A 19,477-nucleotide genomic window follows, 5' to 3' on the forward strand; every position below is an offset into this window, starting at 1 on the left:
TCATTCTAACATGCTGATTTATAAGCAATGTTGGAAACAGTTGTGCTGCTTAATACTATTTGGGACCTGTGATGCTTTTTTCAGGATTATTTTATCAATAATAATGTTAAAAAGGATAGCATTTAACATAGAATTTTGTGTTACAGTATACACTATTATTCAGTAAATTTTGGAGTCAGTAATTTTTTTTTTAGAAATGTATATTTCATTCAGAAAGGATGCGTTAAATGGATAAAATGTGATAGTAAAGACTTCTATTTTGAATAAATGCTGTTCTTTTAAATTTTTGTATTCATCAAAGATTCAAAGAAAAAAGTATCACAGGTTCCAAAAAATATTAAGCAGCACAACAGTTTCAACACTGATAACAAATCAGCATATTAGAATAATTTCTGAACGATCATGTGACACTGAAGACTGGAGTGATGGCTGATGTAAATTCAGCGTTGCATCACAGAAATAAATTATATTATATATATTCATCAATTCATCTATACATTTCTTTTTCACTTCCTGTAACTGCTTTGTTAAATCATTAATAATCCCTATTATTATGATAATTATGAGAATTACATGTTGTTACTTAGACCAAAACTAAATACCTTTAAGGTCCAGATCCAGACCCAGAACTAACCCTAAAGACCCTAAGATTCCAATTTCAAGGGCCAAGGCCATATTTATGTGGTTTTGAGAGGTCTCAAGACCTAGACCGCAAGATCGTTACCTCTATCAGTGGCACACAAGGGCTTTACTTCTGTTCCCGCCGCCTCACCGATCCTGAGCTTAGGCAGGAGAATGTTTGGCTGCTTTATGGGAGATTTACTGAGGGCCGCCCAGAGCGATGGCAGAAAGAGAGCGAGACGGGGTCCGGCTAGGTTCTGCTCGCTGATTTACTTCTAGTCCAGCCTAATTCCATCGTATAGCATCTGGTCCTAAATCAGCTGCAGTGGATGCTGTTGGCCGGCCCTCAGAGAGCTAGACAGGGCTGAAAAAGCTGGAAGGAAGTGAGAAAAGGCTGTGATGGGACTCGATGGCTTTTCTTTCATGGGGATTATTTTCTATGATGGATATCTGTCACAAGCTCTGCAATAGCCTCTTACCAGACTGTGACTGTATATCATGTTATTGGAGCTGCAAGTTTTTCACAAGTTAAGAGACTCACACAACAACATCGTCAGCCATTTTGGAACTGTCTAGAAACAGGGGTATTAAACCACACTTTTGAAGTCGACAAGTAACGTTAGTCACGTTTTCTTGCACCAAAAACAGCTGAAATGTATTTTTACAAGATTTTACAAGGAGTTTGCATGTGCATTCAGGGCTGTTTTACACAATACATGTCAATTTATAAATGTGAATGGTCATATGTTGATGATGTACTGATGTTTCTGTATCATAAACGTTGCGTTAGCTTTGCGTTATGTAGCATAGCGTCAGTCAAAGTCCTGCTTTTTCATGATACGTCCCTTGAAAAGTGAACATCTCTGTCACTCCGGCTCTAACTCTCACTGTTACCAACCTTCTTACTTCATTTCCAGGTATCACAGGCAGCGACTACATCAATGCTAACTACATTGATGGCTACAGGAAGCAGAACGCATACATAGCCACGCAGGGACCGCTGCCAGAGACCTTCGGAGACTTTTGGAGAATGGTGTGGGAGCAACGAGCCGCCACCGTGGTCATGATGACCAGACTGGAAGAGAAGTCAAGGGTGAGACTAAACAAGAAAGTGTAGTTCTTATTAGCTGTGTTTAAAAATTAATAAGCTGTCTCGCTTCCTATCTTCCAAGGTAGCAAACTAACGGAAATGGAGGCTTATAATGGACTAATCTGGAATACTATACATAGGTGTCGCAAAAAATTGCTACACGAGAGAGTATTGAATTAGCATGTTGCTAAGCTAACAACATGATCCTCCAAAATGTGCAGTACAAGTAAATATTTGGTAAAATGGTCCATTTTGAATTAGGCAACTATTGAATGAAATGGTTTTCAGTGCATTCTGGGATTTTTTTGTCAAAAGGAGGTATCTTTCATTTTGAAACAACCTTAACATCTGGAGCGTGCCGGTGATGTCTTAAAATACTGTCTAGCTAGGCAGCTCACTAGGTTGTGGAAGGGAGCTAATAGTCCCTAAGAAGATAATAGGCCGTCTCTTTTAGCCTTGTTAAAAAGACTGAGCTTCATACTGAACAAATTGACATTATTCCAGTTGAAATGCCATTGCCGGTTGAGTGGATGAGCAAAAAGGATGGAGAAAATGGAGGGTAATAAGGAAAGGCCTCTCTGATAACAACCAGGAATCATCTCTCGGCTCTATTGGGGGGCAGTTCGGCCCATTTACCACAAAAAAAGGAGAGCGAGACAGAAAGAGGAAGTCAAGAATCCCTCATCTTGAAGACTCCCTCAGCCGTGACGTCTGGAAGTTCATCGAAGACGATTCAGTCACACCCTAGACTCTCAGGCTCAGCAAACTCCGACAATATCTCAGGACGCCCCCCCTCACTCTCTCTCACCATCTTAGCGGGCGCCACATGGCATATTAGAGCTCTGTCAGATGCGATCAGAGTGAGCCGTTCAATCTGCAGCATAAGTGCAAAAAACGCATTAAACCTGCTCATTTTTGAAGCAGCGAGCTGTCACATCGCATCAGGGCACGGGGGGGCGGCCCGACTGCTCGCCATGCTCTGTATTGAGTGCATCTATACAGCGGGCCAGGGGTCTGTCAATGTGCCAGGTGTCGGAGGAGGGAAGAAAAACATTATGCCTGCGTAATTGATGTGACGTGGGTAGACGGGAAGGGTTTGAGATTCCAGGTGTGAACCCCCAGGACTGAGTCGTTATTTGTGAATCAGTTCGGAGACTGTTAGGAGTCTTACTTCTCATGTCGAAAACCTAAAGTAATTTAGTGTCTTTGGAAAAGACTCCCAGATGATTATTTGATTCAATCTTGGTGAGATTTAGTTCAATGGGACTGTAATTCCTCAGCACACTGAAATTCGGGAGGTATTTGCATAGAGATATCTGAGTCAATGACCTCCAAAAAAGACAGCTAAACCCACATGAAAGATATAAGGTTTGTTAACATTCACTCACCCTCTCCAGATAAAGTGTGACCAGTACTGGCCGAGTAGAGGGACGGAGACCTACGGTATGATCCAAGTGACGCTCCTGGATACCATCGAACTCGCCACTTTCTGCTTGCGCACCTTCTCTCTACACAAGGTAAGATTTTTTGTTTCCACCTTGCATGCAAACAACCTTAGTTTGCACCGTTTCAGCTACAGCAGGGGTGGCTAATCCTGCTCCCGGAGGCCCAACATCCTACAGAGTTTAGCTTCAACCCTAATTAGGGATAGTTCACCCAAAAATGAAAATTACCCCATAATTTACAAGGATTTGTAAATAAAAATATTGTAGGATTTTGATATAAGCCAAAAGGAGTCTGGTTTTCCTTTGTTGTAAAAAAAACTTGGTTCTCACAGGAATAGCATATTCTCACCAGAGCTTAAACTACATCTACGTCCTACGTCATCCGCTGAAACACCACTTTCTCATGAATGTGCATATGAAAGTTAGCGGAAGCTGGAGATTATGGTTTATAAAGTTTTAAATATGGATATTTTTCTTACACAAATGCATCGATTCACTTCAGAAGGCCTTTATTAACACCCTGAGCCATGTGGAGCATTTTTTATGATGGCTGGATGGATGCACTTTTTTTTGGGCTTCAAAATATCGGCCCATTATGAAATTTGGATAAGCCAAATTCATATACACCTAGGATTGTTTGAGGGTGAGTAAATCATGGGGTAATTAAAATTTTTGGGTGAATTGAAGGTCTTCAGGATTGTTAGAAACTTCAAGGCAAATTCTACAAGACCTTGGCTTCAGGAGCAGGATTGGACACCCCAGTCCACAATGGGTGTTTCTAATATAAAATGTATTCCCTATATAAATGTATTTCCTAGGAACACTTCGCTTTAGATGTTTTCAAGAGTTTAACGTTGTGCATGGGCCTCTTATTTCCCTGTGGACCCTTGAGCAGACACATTACACAGTTTCGCTTTTGGGCTCCGACAGACATACGCAAACTGGGACGATTGCAAACAGGAGCATTTTTCCCAAACTCTTCCAGTGTTCTCATCTCGACTGTGTACACCAACACACGCGCATGTTTTTATAATCTCCTCGTTCCACATCCATCATCTTTTAATGCTACGCCTGCCAAAGAGAGGCACTTAGCTAAGTGGCCAGAGCAAAACGACTCCATGCTAAATTGGCATCCCAGACGGCGCAGCGGTCAAGTAAACATGAAGTGGTTGGGAGCGAGGGAGAGAAATAGAGAGGGGTAAGCCAGTTGCACGGTCAGCCTGTAACATGAATTCAAATGGATTGAGCTTTTACTGTAGTGAAGGGCGCCCGTAAGACACGAACAGAAGCATTGATTAAAGAGAGACTGTCGTACAGAGCATGAAAAGCGTGCTTATGGTTACGGGATGAAGCTTTCGTTTAAAGCCCCAGGAAAGAGAAATGAGATCTCTTCAATATCTCAATTGATTCTCCTAGACAGCACAGTAAGTAATTGGATCTTCTCAGATTTTTCCCAGTAATCCACTAGTTTCTGAAGAGATCTCCTGAGCTATGAATGAGCAATTAAATTGTCTTGCACTTCGATGGTCTTCGTATGGCTCCTTTTTTTTTTTTTACTGGAGGGACATCTTCGAATACAGATGAGGTGTGTTTTTGTTGCACCACAGTTGTTGTATTGCATTGCTAGGCTTGAATAGTCAGAGTTTGCTTACAACCCTTACACACATACTTGCTGGAACAGTGAGGTGTATTTATGTGTGCGCATATCCTGCAGTCGCACACACACACAGTCAACCCAGAGTCATGAATTCTTAAAAACAATCCTGCACAAGCCCATCCACTGCAGAGAAACAGCCTGCAGAAGACAGCCAGAGAAAAAAAAAGTATCTGGCAAAACTGGGCCAGTTTGCTCTTAATTACATCGTTTATTTATTCATTTATTCAAAGGGAGCCTCTGTTGGAACAGCAGTGACATTGAAATGCAAAACCTCCCTTTAAAGACATCCAGGATGAGAAATAAAGGCTAGCAGCTAGAACTAGCAGGACACTGATGTCTCTCCCTCTTCTTAACGAAATCTCCTCTGCGGCAGACATGTTCCTGGCTGCCTTGTTAGACTGTATAATACACTGTAGAAGACATTTTGGTGACACAAGGCGATTCCCGAACATAGCATGTTTATGACACTGACATGTAAGGTCCTTGAACTACTAGACAACTCCATGATCTCATGCTTACATGATTAAATCATGCATTGCTAGAACAAGGGCTAGATTTATCACCGCTAAGATTTATTCCTGTGCATTCATGCAACTTGGCGTCACAGCACTTGGCTCTTGTTTCAGAATGGTTCCAGTGAAAAGCGAGAGGTTCGACAGTTCCAGTTTACCGCCTGGCCGGACCACGGCGTTCCCGAGTACCCCACTCCATTCCTGGCCTTCCTCAGGAGGGTGAAGACCTGCAATCCACCAGATGCTGGCCCCATCATCGCCCACTGCAGGTCTGAACCCAGTTCCTACTTGTCAAGGCTCTCGAAGCCTAGAACAGTCTCATCATTCAAAGTTGCAGTCAAGTATTGCATTGTTCCCTAAAGTTGGCCTTTGTTTCTTAGTAAAGAAACTAGTGCTTTCAATCGTTTAAAACAAATGAATTAATTAATCACACAATTTTTTCTGAAATTAATCATGATTAATAATTAAAGTTTTTAAACATACTTTTATATTGCAATAATTTCACATTCAATCTTCAAATTAATATAGAAACAACATAAAGATGGTATATTTTTAATATTTGTTTAATGGCATCTTTTTTTATGACTGAAGGCGAGTATTACTGATACCAATACTTCTGATGTCGCTAGGAAATTGTTCTTTTTTTCCTAATATTTAGCCATTGACTATATGTAATGTTGACTATACTAACATTAAAATATAATTGAGCTATCAATTTTAACATTTATTACACTTTAAAAAATAACTTCTAATTTAAGAAAACTTAAAACAATCTTCAAATAAATGCATTATAATAAATGCCATATTTACCTGTGCCCTTCAGCAAGTAGGAAATTTAATAAAGTTATAGCAAACACTAAATTCTAAATTAAAAGTAGATGAATCCTTAAAGTTACAAAAGTTATTGATTTCCTCTTTTGTCTTTTGTTCTTTGATGAACAGACATCACAGCAGCTGGGTTATTAGGTTATGTGGCTGCTATTACTTTAAGAGCTGCCACTGCTGAAAGTGATGTGGATCTGACACGCATGCGCGTAGTTTCATTTGCACGTTAATATAAAATGGAAACTGGAAAAATGAATCGGCTGCGTTAATACGCTCATTTTGACAGAACTAAAAGAAACCAAACTCTCCTGCAACTTTCATCTCTGACTTGTGTGTTTTCAGTGCTGGTGTGGGCCGCACAGGCTGCTTCATCGTGATTGACGCCATGCTAGAGCGCATCAAGCATGAGAAGACGGTGGACATCTACGGTCACGTGACCCTCATGCGCTCCCAGAGGAACTACATGGTGCAGACAGAAGACCAGTACAGCTTCATCCATGATGCCCTCCTGGAGGCCGTCGCCTGCGGGAATACAGAGGTGGCGGCACGAAGCCTCTTCTCCTACATCCAGAAGCTGGCGCAGGTGGAGGCCGGAGAGCACGTTAGTGGCATGGAGCTGGAGTTTAAGGTAGCCACAAGACATATGAAAAGTATGAACATGTTTATTGTGTGCAACTAGTCATCTTTAATTACATCTCGTCAGATAATCTGGGAAATGTTGTTCTGGTTGGCACAAGATCATCGAACGTGCCAGATAGAACCTCTAGTAACAATCGACACCTCTTGGCGGCATGTTTTGTTGCTGTAGACACAGATGTGAAACTCTAGTTGTGACAGAGACGAACGAAAGTTGATGACAGCCAGAGAGGGATTGTAGGAAGGGTAATTAACACCCGATGAAGACGGATGTTGAGGAAAAGCGATGTGCTCACTAATGAGCATAGAGGGATTGTGGGCTCCATTTGGCGACTGAAACACTCCTGAAGGTTTCTGGCCTCCAAGACCTTGAAAAGATTTCCTTCTTTCCAGTTTTTTGCACCAACTACGGGAGAAGTGTTGGAAGCAATAGCAAGGTGGCAAACCAATTAGTTTAACGATGGGACCCGGTAGCATTTCTATTTTTAAAAATTGTAGTAGTAAAGCTCTTTTATTGAGTAGCATTGTCAAACATGCTATTTTAGAAACCAAGTTGTGCCAGAGTTTGTCTTATTATAGGGAGATGAGAGGGTCTGTATTACTTACTATTGGAGAAAGTGTAACGGCTAACTTGGATCACGTGTGCCTTAACCAATCACATTACAGCCTTGACGTCATTGAACTTCAGTCAGAGTTGTGTGACACTCAATCGCCGTTTACAGATACCATAGTAATGAATGAGAAATGCTGTAAGCTGAAGCCCACCTCTCGCAAAAAGTCAGTGACTTCTCTTATAAAACAGCATTTTTTTTTCATGGTAAACTCATGAAACTAAATTAGTTCAATCCAAAAGTGTTGTTTAGTGTAAAACATGTTGAAGATTAGCAGATAGGCTGTCGATTCATTAAAGGCACAATATGTAATTTTCGCCGCTAGAGGGCGCGTATTCAGTATAAACAAAGAGTAGTTTGATGACACCGTGACTGAGTGTGGAATCATGGGAGTTGTGGTCTTCATCCCCACAGCCGATGCAATCCGACGGGACTCGGGCAGAAATCATGTTCATGGATGAGCTAATGATTTATTAACGTAGTAGTATGAAGCAGGGTGAGGCTGAAAGCCGTCGAAGCGAAACGAGGCCGCTGAACGAGCGCAACACACGGCTCGAAAGCAGCGGAGATTTTATTATGCCACAGTCGAGCGCTTCCGCTGCTTCCGGTCGTGTGTATGTGGGGTAAAGCAGTGCTGTTTTATCATACTAGATACATTTGAAAGTTCTGTTATTATGCTACTCTGTGCGGTTGTCACCTGTCTAATAAAATGCACAACATATTAAAGCGTCTTTTGTGTTTCCATGTTTTCTACAAAACAAAACCGGAAATCGAGGGGTTATGACGTCATTGGCAGGCGACACAATGACACTATGGACACAGTCCGTGTCACTAGTTAAAATTGCTTATTTCTCTGGATTTAAACATTCTTCGAAACATTTGAGATAATGTAAATACACAAGTCAGCAAAATATATAAAATTGTTCTAGTGGTTTTTGAATAGTTTAAAAAAAATCTTACATATTGTGCCTTTAAATGATAAGCCGTTTCCTCTAAAAAGCTGTTTACTCAGGGTAGAGAAGCCTCTCCTCCATTGACATCCATTCAAAAAAAATTGCCCTCTGGTCTCCTTTCCGTTAGCATTAGCCATTACACTTTTTTGGCTAAAGGTTGCAGGCTTACTTTTAGTGGCTTTGGTTGTGCGTCTGGTGTTGCTAAAGCACAGCTAGCAATTTCCAATTCATGAGTTCCTTCAAAGAGATCATCAAACTAGATAGCAAAATGTCTAAATTGGTTTGCAAATTGGTCAGAAACGGTTCCTTGTGAGCAAAAATATGAAGTAGAGAAAAATCTACTTCAAGAAAAATCTAGCAAAGCATAAATTCTTGGCAGAAAATCAAATAGCAATGTGCTAAGCTTTCAAGCTAAGCAGCTAGAGGTATGATAAGATGGCAGACTAATCAATTAGTGGTGTGCTCGGTTTGTAAATCAGCAGTATGCAAAACTAGTCAGTTAACTAGTTAGCTAAAGAGCTAACTGGAAAAAAAACAGAAAATGTTATTTTGACCATTTAGAGCTTCTGTTATATAATCAGAAATTATAAACTAACACATAATTTATTACTTTTATTAGTCATATTTACATGGTTAGCATGGGGGATAGAAACGTTCCCAACACAATGACAGTGCTAGTGCTAATAAGGTGCCTACAGTGCTAACCATGTCACAAAACTCTACCCCGGCCCGCTAAACCAGCCAAAGTGTGTGTGCGCGTGCTTATTATTTCAACAGCTCGGTTCATTGCTGGCGCTTCCCACCGGAATGCCCCATGCCCTTCCAGGTCCCTCTTTGAAAGCTACTCAAAGACTCAAAGGAAAGACAAACAGCCAGTGGCTGCTTCTGAACGAAAGAGAAAAAAAGACTAGGCCTGGAGCGGGAACTGAATGGATTTATACCCGGGTGAAGGCATTACCTGGCAGAACAGAAGAGAGATAGTGCGGCACAGTTTCTAGATGTGCCAGGCTCGTCCAGTTAAAAGGAGACAATGCTTCCAGACAACTGACCTAGAAAACGGAGAAGAATTACACGTACTGTGGCTCGGTTGATGTTAATTGATGGTTACAAGCTCTAATTTGGATCATGACATGAGAGTACGAGGTATATGTGCGCGCACAAAACGGTGGTGTCCAGTCAGAGTGTGAATACAAAGCGGCTTCCTAAAAGCGACAGTGACCCATTTCGCCAAAGTTGCACGACTTTCCAATTGTTTCAGTGCATGGTTTCATGCCACCTGATGGACAAAAAATGGGGGTTTGGGTAATTATAACAGCAACAAGCATTGACAGGTTTCCTGCGAGCGCACATAAACTGGGTCACCCAGTCTCACCCATTTATAAACAGTGTGAGACTGAGAAAAAATAGAGGCATTACACCAAAAATAAAGGGTCAGAACGGTTAAACGATTGTCTGAGATTCCCATGCAGCAAGTAATGTCCTTCAAGCCTAAATATCCAAAGTAAACTCTATTTAAAAGATTAGTTCACTTACAGAATAAACATTTCTTGATTATTTACTCACCCCCATGTCATCCAAGATATTCATGTCTTTCTTTCTTCAGTCGAAAAGAAATGAAGGAATTAAGGTTTTTGAGGAAAACGTTCCTGGATTTTTCTCCACATAGTGGTCACGCGCGGTTAGTTTTTCGTCTTTGTACTTCGGTTCAAAAAGGTAGGGTAGGGAAAAAAACTCCATCTCACTAGGTGCGTTTCCATTAAAGATTTGCGCAAAACTTTTGCGATATTTTATAAATGTCGATAAAAATACTTGCGAAATGATGGCATTTCTATTAGCCAATGTTATGTGACTAAAACGTAATTTTTTCCCTCTCGCGATAAGTCATGGCGATGGATGTTGGGAGGTTTACATATATCGCAGCCACCACACTACCATTATTTTTAATAGGAGGAGACGCATGTGTGTAAAATACTTTAGAAAAGCAGTGCAGAGAGCTGTTTCTGGGATGCTTACGTGCTGCGGCGCAGCTGGTATAAACACAAGCATTGACTAGAGTGGCCGTGTCGGAGCCGCAGACGTGTGCAATGTAAATAAGGGGTCATCCATCCAAGCATTAATGGCCCCTTAAACTTGACAGCGGCCAAGTGTGAGGTGTTTCTTGGAGGTTATAGTACATCAAAGAATGATCATGTGATTTTTACGTACACCAGGTGACCTGTAAATGCGAAAAACTGTTTCCATTGCAGTTTTCAAATTGGCCAAAAAACCACCTCATACGAGCATAAAAACGTTTCAATACACAGGAGTTTTTGTGAAAATTACGTGTTTTCAATAGGCGTATTTTTTATTCGCAATTTTATTTTGCGCAATTTGAAGGGTAATGGAAACGCAGCTATTTTCTCCTCCAACTTCAAAATCGTTGTGTTTGACTTTCTTTGCATGTTCACTTTGTAAAGACTGGGTTCGGTACTTCCACCTACACGTGCATAATTACATAATGCGTGAGGTCGAGCTAGTGCAAGATGAGCATTTGTAGTTAAAAAGTATATAAATGTTTATTATTTTTTAGGAAAATGACCGATTGTTTCACTAGATAAGACTGGGCTCGGCTGGGATAATGTAGAGCCCTTTGAAGCTGCAATGAAACTGCAATTTGGACCTTCAACCCGTTGGCTGCCATTGAAGTAAAGAAAAATCCTGGAATGTTTTCCTCAAAAATTTATTTTCAACTGAAGAAAGAAAGACATGAACATCTTGGATGACATAGGGGTGAACAGATTATGAGGACATGATTATTCTGGAAGTGAACCTGTAAGCTGTAAATGTTTGGAGCTTTAGAGATTGTCTTGGATTTATCAATCGTCTTTCTCTTCCCACAGCGTTTGGCGAACTCCAAAGCCCACACGTCCAGATTCATAAGTGCCAATCTGCCATGCAACAAATTTAAAAACCGCCTGGTCAACATCATGCCCTATGAGACCACTCGAGTGTGCCTGCAGCCCATCAGAGGGCTGGAGGGGTCCGACTATATCAACTCCAGCTTCATTGATGGATACAGGTACTGCAACAGCGAGAAAGCAACCCGGAGTTGTTCATTTTGCCAATTTAAGCACCTTAATTCACAGGGACTCATTTTCTCTTTGCTGTAGACAACAGAGGGCTTATATAGCCACTCAAGGCCCATTAGCGGAGACCACTGAAGACTTCTGGAGGATGTTGTGGGAGAACAACTCCACCATTGTGGTGATGCTGACCAAACTGAGGGAGATGGGACGAGTGAGTGTCCCTCTTCTTTAAATCCAATGGCTTTCAGCTTCCTGATCATGTCATTTAATGATGTTTTTGTGTGTTTTCACAGGAAAAGTGTCACCAGTACTGGCCAGCAGAGCGCTCCGCTAGATATCAATACTTTGTGGTGGATCCCATGGCGGAGTACAACATGCCGCAGTACATCCTCAGAGAGTTCAAAGTGACAGATGCTCGGGTGAGTCCTGAAATACAACAAAAATATATTGGGTACTGAATGATTACCATGTTCATATACCTTTTGTAAGGCTTTTACATGGTACCTCAAGGTACTTTATGGTGTTCTTACGAAAATGTTATTGTGGACGTTTCTTGGAAATACTAACCTAAAGTATCTCCAAGGTATCATGGTATTAACATGGGATGTATCCAAAAACACAGTATTACCATGGTACCATGTATGAAATCATCTAAATACTGTAGTGCTTTGATATTGTGGTATTAAACATTACCATTTTTACATACCCTGGTACTCCAAGGCATTTCAAAGAATACCATGTTTTCTTGGCATCATAAGGGGAAAAAACATGGTAATGCCACGGTATTTTCCTGTACACCATAGTATTACCACATTTATATGCCATGGTACTTACTGCAAAGAATGTCATGGTATTATCATTACACATATCTAATAAAAATGGTAAATTGTGGTGAAAACAGTAATACTAATACTAATAATATTATTATTTATCTGTATATTATTTATTTTATATTAAAAATTATAATAAAATGTTTATAGTTTACCGTCATTAGCAATTATAATTTTAATAATATTTTGAGTATTTTATTAATTTCTTATGTATAAATATTGATTCATATGTATACATTATAATATTTTAAACATGGTAATACTATGGTATATTATTATTTATTCATATATATATATATATATAAAATATAAATCTAACAATATTTACCTGCATGTTTGCATTTATATTATTAGCATTTTTTACATTATATAATAGTTTTATTATTATTTTTATTATATTTTTGAGCATCATTTTAATAGTATTTAGTAAATGTAATAATTTCGTATTAATATGTGCAAATTAATGTTGATTATAAATATTGATGTCAATTGTGCCATAAAAACCAGGTTATACCATGCCTCAAAAATCTTTTTTCGGAATCATTTTCACTTTCGGAAGCACGTTATTGCGGATTATATCATTTACAAAGTGTTTTGGGTTAAAATGACTCAATAAAATTTTGTTCTGTATTCTCTATTCTGAGCCAAAATACTGTTAGCTATCTTATAATCGTGTTTCCCATGAGTCTCAGCAGTAGGTCTTCCTCTAGAAATGCCTGAATATCCCATCAAGCGAGCGACCGCTAGCAGAACCGTCATCAGTCGGGTGGCCTTTCCGGCAAACCGCTAAAGTGAAACACTCTGACTGCCGGCGTACGAACGCGAGCGGACAGGCCCAAGACGAAATGAGCATCCCGAGCGTCGCTCACTCCAGCCGAGCACTTTAATTGTGATTGAATCATCCAGGCCGGCTCTCCAGTAATCAGCGAGAATCAAAGAGAGCTTTAATCAGAGCCGACTGGAGGAGGCGGGGCCTGGACTGAGGCATGATGGGATGCCGTCGCACTCGCTTTTGCAGCGAACAAGTCACGTATTTATTCACATGATTGGACACATATCGCTCGGCCTGTAGTGTGTGCACAGAGTTCAGTCCTGGCTCATTTACACCTCGTTTTCTTTCACCCTTCTTATGTTGCGGCAAAAACAATCTGCTGTTTGCAGTTAATCAAACGCAGACGAATATAGACTCATGCACCGTTGAGACAATATGCAGTATATATATAGTATATATAGTATTAGTATTCATTAGTATTATGAATTAAATATAATTATTAATAATATTATACTATAAAAAATGATATAATAAAATGATATTTTATTCATTTATTATAAAAAGACATTGTTTATCTGCTTTCATTAACTTGTATATAAAAAGTGTATGCGCAATTTCAATTCTATTTTTGGATATCACATACTGTATGTGTATATAATAGTTAAAAATAATTGGTTTATGTTTTAATGAGCACACAGAAGAATATTTATTATTAAAATAAGAATTATTATTATTATTATTATTATTAATACAATATTTTTGTTACTATAATATTATTATATAATATTTGTTATTATAAAATATTTTTACAATTATTTTTTATTCAGTATCATGGTAATAATACTTATAAGAAGGCATTGTTTACCTGCTTATATTTATAAAGTTTTTGTTTACATAATATGTGTGCGTGTACTGTGCATATTTATGTATTTATAAATATAAATTATATGATGTAGCGTCTGGACCAATCCAACACACTATATATTCTCTTTTTATATAACAAATACTCTGTATATACATATATGCATGTAAATACATGTAAATATTTTTTAAATATATACATGCATGTGTGTGTATTTATATATGCATAATGAATATACACAGTACGCACACATATTATGTAAACAAACTTTTATTTTATTTTATTTATATATATACATATATCAATCACATTTTAATAGTATTAATATACAAATATACTCAAACAAGGTATATATTTTTTCTTATTCGTTTTTTCTGAATTATTTAATTTATTATTTAAAATTATTATGTTAATATTTAAAATTATTATACATAAAACAAATATAAAAATATACATATATTAATAAACGCCTTAATTACAATAATTAATAATACATTTTTATTTTTGATTAATTGAACTGTGTTTTGATCTCTTTCTTAACACAAGCAAACAAAAACAAAACAAATCACCAGCATTAGGAAATAGACATGTAGAGGAGTTTTTGTTTTTTGTCTGCTGTGTAATGGTTGTGATCCAGAAAGCCCGGCGTTAGACTGTGATTAAGTGTGTTTGATCCGTCGGACTCTGACTGTAGGGATGAGTGAATATTTCCAGCCCCTTCGGCTTTTAATTGTGCCTGGTTCTGCCTGAGCTTCCCTTCGATCGCTTGTTTCTCTGTCCTGGCCGTCGCTCTCGTCTTCATCCGTCAGGGTTTCTGCAGCCCATCGATTAGCAGCAGAGTCACTCCGGCCTGTTAAATCCTGTATCGGCACAGCTGTCAGCCTTCGTCCGGATGAAGCCATCCATCCACTGCTGTTGTGTGCAGTAAAGGATTGTGGGAGTGAAAGAGACTGACGTTTAGTGTTCGTGTTTATCTCTCAGGACGGCCAGTCCAGGACCGTTAGGCAGTTCCAGTTCACCGATTGGCCGGAGCAGGGCGTTCCCAAATCAGGAGAGGGCTTCATCGACTTCATCGGACAGGTGCATAAAACTAAGGAGCAGTTTGGACAGGACGGGCCCATTTCTGTTCACTGCAGGTGAGGAAACATCCCATCGCCCTTTCAGTTGAGCTTTGAGACCATGAACACAGATAAACACACATATACTGTATTTTAGGAGGAGGACATTCATGCTGCTTTTCTTCCTACAATGAGAGTAGATAGTGCCCAATAAAAATAGAAATATATATATATATTTTTTTTTTTTTATTATAAAAATGACAAAAATGCACATCAAAATTAATACAACTGTAACTACAAAAAAATTACAATGGCAAATATGAACAAACAATTTATATATATTCTATACATTTTATATATATTCTATATTATATATATATTTAATTACCCATTTTTTTACACGCACATATAAATCTTGGACTTTTTTTACATCAGTTTCTTTTCTTTCTTTTTTTTTTCCGTTATAATAAAATAATCAAAATAATTAATAAACTATATACACAATAAAAAATTACAAAAACCAAAAACACAACAAATTCAATGAAACCTTAACTAAAATTAAAACAAAAATGGAAACTATATAAATAAAAACTAATTAAAAATATTAATAAAAAAAATAAAATAGTATTTCACTGAGAGCACAGATAGATAGATAGATAGATAGAGAGATAGATAGAGAGATAGATAGATAGATAGATAGATAGATAGATAGATAGATAGATAGATAGATAGATAGATAGATAGAGAGATAGATAGATAGATAGATAGATAGATAGATAGATAGATAGAGAGAGAGATAGAGAGATAGATAGATAGAGAGATAGATAGATAGATAGACAGATAGATAGGCAGACAGACAGACATACAATCAGAGAGACAGACAGACAGACAGATAGATAGATAGGCAGACAGACAGACAGATAGATTTTATTTTAATATTTTGAAAATATATATATGATAGGTTTTCATTTAATAATTTTTTTTATAATAAAATTATTTAAAATAATATTAAAAACATGTTACATAGTTTTTTGTGCAAGTCACATTTTGATATTGCATTCAGAAATGTGAAATACTGGTAAATAAATACATTTGAATATAAAAAAAAAAATCATGTTTAAGTTGCCGTTGCTCCACAATATTAAAAACATGTTACATAGTTTTTTGTGCAAGTCACATTTTGATATTGCATTCAGAAATGTGAAATACTGGTAAATAAATACATTTGAATATAAAAAAAAATCATGTTTTAGTTGCCGTTGCTCCACAACAAATGCTTTTATTTAAACAGACCGGAATGATATATGTAAGTACATTAAAAATATAATAATAATTATATATATTATATTATAATAATAATAATATTAATAATGATAATTAAAGTGGCATTCATTATAAACAACATTTATTATAAAGGCCAAGCCAATTTTTGACTAATGTGCGTGTGAAGTTTATTCATTCACGAGATGCTGATGTTTGGGTTCACACGTGTTTGTGTGTTTATGGAGCGACAGGTCTTTATTTAGCTTTTCTCTCTCATCCGTCTTCAGCTTCTGCTTCTCCATCAGAGACACGTTTTTATGCTGTTTTTGGTCTTTTTTGATCTTGACCGCCTCATCTTGTTTTCCAGTAAAAATATCGAAATATTTTAAAACCAAGATACATTTATTTGAGAAGCAGAAACGGCGCAAGTATTTTCCCACACGAATGTATCAAAGTTAAGTGAGGGTTTTTTCTTAAAACAAGAACAAATATCAGCCAATAGGGTTAGGAAAATAATCTCATTTCTCCTTTGAATGAAGTTTATTTTTCTGACTCTACTGGCAGATATTTATTCTCTTTATTTAAACAGACCGGAATGATATATGTAAGTACATTAAAAATATAATAATAATTATATATATTATATTATAATAATAATAATATTAATAATGATAATTAAAGTGGCATTCATTATAAACAACATTTATTATAAAGGCCAAGCCAATTTTTGACTAATGTGCGTGTGAAGTTTATTCATTCACGAGATGCTGATGTTTGGGTTCACACGTGTTTGTGTGTTTATGGAGCGACAGGTCTTTATTTAGCTTTTCTCTCTCATCCGTCTTCAGCTTCTGCTTCTCCATCAGAGACACGTTTTTATGCTGTTTTTGGTCTTTTTTGATCTTGACCGCCTCATCTTGTTTTCCAGTAAAAATATCGAAATAATACTAATTTCAAATTAAGGAATTTAATATAGCAGTATGATGATATTCCATTTCATACAGATATTAGTACTTTAAACAAAATTAACACTTAATTCTCTTAATATCTTGAGCAATTTTGTTTCTCAAGTAAATGTATCTTCACAAATGTTTAGATGTTTCCACTGGAAAACAGATATGATTCTTTGTTGGGAAGATTCCTCATGTGAAAGCATACTGTTTCAAATACAAATTGTACATTCATCACCTTTTAGAAAGATATTACCATTTATGCTAACAAACTAACCCTTTTCCCCACTGCACCATCATCAGTTCTCGGTTTCACAGAGCGCTTTTTAACACAAGCTTGTGATTTCCTCAATGCAGTGCCGGCGTGGGGCGGACCGGGGTCTTCATCACGCTAAGCATCGTGCTGGAGCGGATGCGCTACGAGGGTGTGGTGGACATCTTCCAGACGGTCAAAATGCTGAGAACGCAACGGCCAGCAATGGTGCAAACAGAGGTGAGAGTCCAGAGCTTCTGTTTTACGGCAGATTGTCTTGTTTAATAGATGGACGGTTGGCAAATTGAAGTAATAACAAATGCTGATGCTTTTGTGTTTCGCTTTACAGGATGAGTACCAGTTTTGCTATCAGGCGGCTCTGGAGTACCTTGGAAGTTTTGATCACTATGCAACGTAAAAAGCCATTTTTGTTCCCCCCTGCCCCACAAACCCCCCTCCCCCCAACAGCCTCCTGAGCCATAAAAACTTGCTTGAAAACACGAAACGATGACAACTACACACAATTCATAAAAATTCTTTGAAGAATCGTCTTTTGGAACCAATCAAAGCGCGTCATGCGTATCCCCAATTGCACAAGCAACACTGGAGAAGCGCAAACGGATCCCAAACCCTTCTACGTCCCAAGCTCGTGATGGAGGAACCAAACGTTTTGGCTCAGGCTGTAGGGCGGGAATGACGATCTAGGTGTCGGACCACTAACTTTACCTCAAGTGTTCTGACGTGGAGGACAAGCATTGTTTCTTTTCAAACTAACTCTATGAACATATTACAAAAAGACATGAAGGAAAAGTCGGTGAGATACAACATGACCACACATTTAAGTATAAATGATGAGCACCTAATTGGCTGGCGTTTAAAATCCTTCTTTGTTTTCTAAAATGGCAACGTTTCCATTGAAATGTGATCTGTCAGTGTAACAGCAGTCGTCATTGCTGTCTTCAATGGAGAAGTTGGAGCAACGGTACAGACAAGACTTCTTTTGCTGCTCACGTCTTGGGTCCAAGCCTCTCCTCGACATTTTGCCATTTGGACAAAATTGGGAGCCACTTAAGAAGCAATTCGAGGCAAACCGTTCATCCACTTGAGAAAGTCACCCTCCTCTTGAAACCACTGGAGTCGCCAAACAAGAACTCGACATGTCTTGAGGCGCTGAGGCATTCAAGGAAATGGTTGAAACCTAATCGCATCGGTTTCTTGAGGTGGGGACAGTTTTTCGGTGCTTTCGAGGACGTGCTAGTGAACATTTCTGCCAAATTCATCCACTTGAGAAAGTCACCCTCCTCTTGAAACCACTGGAGTCGCCAAACAAGAACTCGACATGTCATGAGGCATTCAAGGAAATGGTTGAAACCTAATCGCATCGGTTTCTTGAGGTGGGGACAGTTTTTCGGTGCTTTCGAGGACGTGCTAGTGAACATTTCTGCCAATGTAGCTCCGTCTTCACTTCTCGAGAGCCAATGGGAGTGTGAAATGTTGTGTCAACTGGAGATTAGGACCAGAGGATCCACTACCGAAGTCTTGAGTTTCAGTCTTGAGTTTCTTTGGTGCAATGTAGCTCCATTTCCATCCTCAAGAGCCAATGGGAGCTTGACCTGTTGCACAATTGGGAGATTTGGACCAGAGGAACCACCAACGAAGTCTCAAGTTTCTTTGGCGAAGTGTGGCTCCATTTCCATCCTCGAGAGCCAATGGGAGCTTGACCTGTTGCACAATTGGGAGATTTGGACCAGAGGAACCACCAACGAAGTCTCAAGTTTCTTTGGCGAAGTGTGGCTCCATTTCCATCCTCGAGAGCCAATGGGAGCTTGACCTGTTGCACAATTGGGAGATTTGGACCAGAGGAACCACCAACGAAGTTTCAAGTTTCTTTGGCGAAGTGTGGCTCTATTTCCATCCTCGAGAGCCAATGGGAGCTCGACCTGTTGCGTAAATTGGAGATGAGGACCAGCGGATCCACTAACGAAGTCTTGAGTTTCTTTGGCGCAATGTAGATCCATCTCCACCTCTGAGAGCCAATGGGAGCATGAAATGTTGCGCCATCTGGAGATTAGGA

General features: G+C 38.6%; 1 protein-coding gene across 21 annotated transcripts in view; it reads left to right on the forward strand.

The window, feature by feature from the left end:
* Positions 1–18,664, forward strand: part of ptprsa (protein tyrosine phosphatase receptor type Sa) — a 232,823-nt gene extending 214,159 nt beyond the window's left edge. For all 21 annotated transcript variants that reach the window (XM_016243797.1, XM_016243814.1, XM_016243796.1 and 18 more), the window contains 10 exons: positions 1,539–1,714; positions 3,109–3,228; positions 5,440–5,594; positions 6,493–6,778; positions 11,230–11,408; positions 11,500–11,626; positions 11,709–11,834; positions 14,861–15,015; positions 17,508–17,643; positions 17,753–18,664. In XM_016243797.1, coding sequence (XP_016099283.1) covers positions 1,539–1,714; positions 3,109–3,228; positions 5,440–5,594; positions 6,493–6,778; positions 11,230–11,408; positions 11,500–11,626; positions 11,709–11,834; positions 14,861–15,015; positions 17,508–17,643; positions 17,753–17,821 — 1,529 coding nt within the window. In that variant the 3' untranslated portion in view covers positions 17,822–18,664. The remainder of the gene's footprint in view (positions 1–1,538; positions 1,715–3,108; positions 3,229–5,439; positions 5,595–6,492; positions 6,779–11,229; positions 11,409–11,499; positions 11,627–11,708; positions 11,835–14,860; positions 15,016–17,507; positions 17,644–17,752) is intronic.
* The last annotated feature ends 813 nt before the right edge of the window (positions 18,665–19,477 follow it).

The sequence above is a fragment of the Sinocyclocheilus grahami genome, unplaced genomic scaffold, assembly GCF_001515645.1.
Source record: "Sinocyclocheilus grahami isolate Dianchi unplaced genomic scaffold, SAMN03320097.WGS_v1.1 scaffold701.1, whole genome shotgun sequence".
NCBI lineage: Eukaryota > Metazoa > Chordata > Actinopteri > Cypriniformes > Cyprinidae > Sinocyclocheilus > Sinocyclocheilus grahami.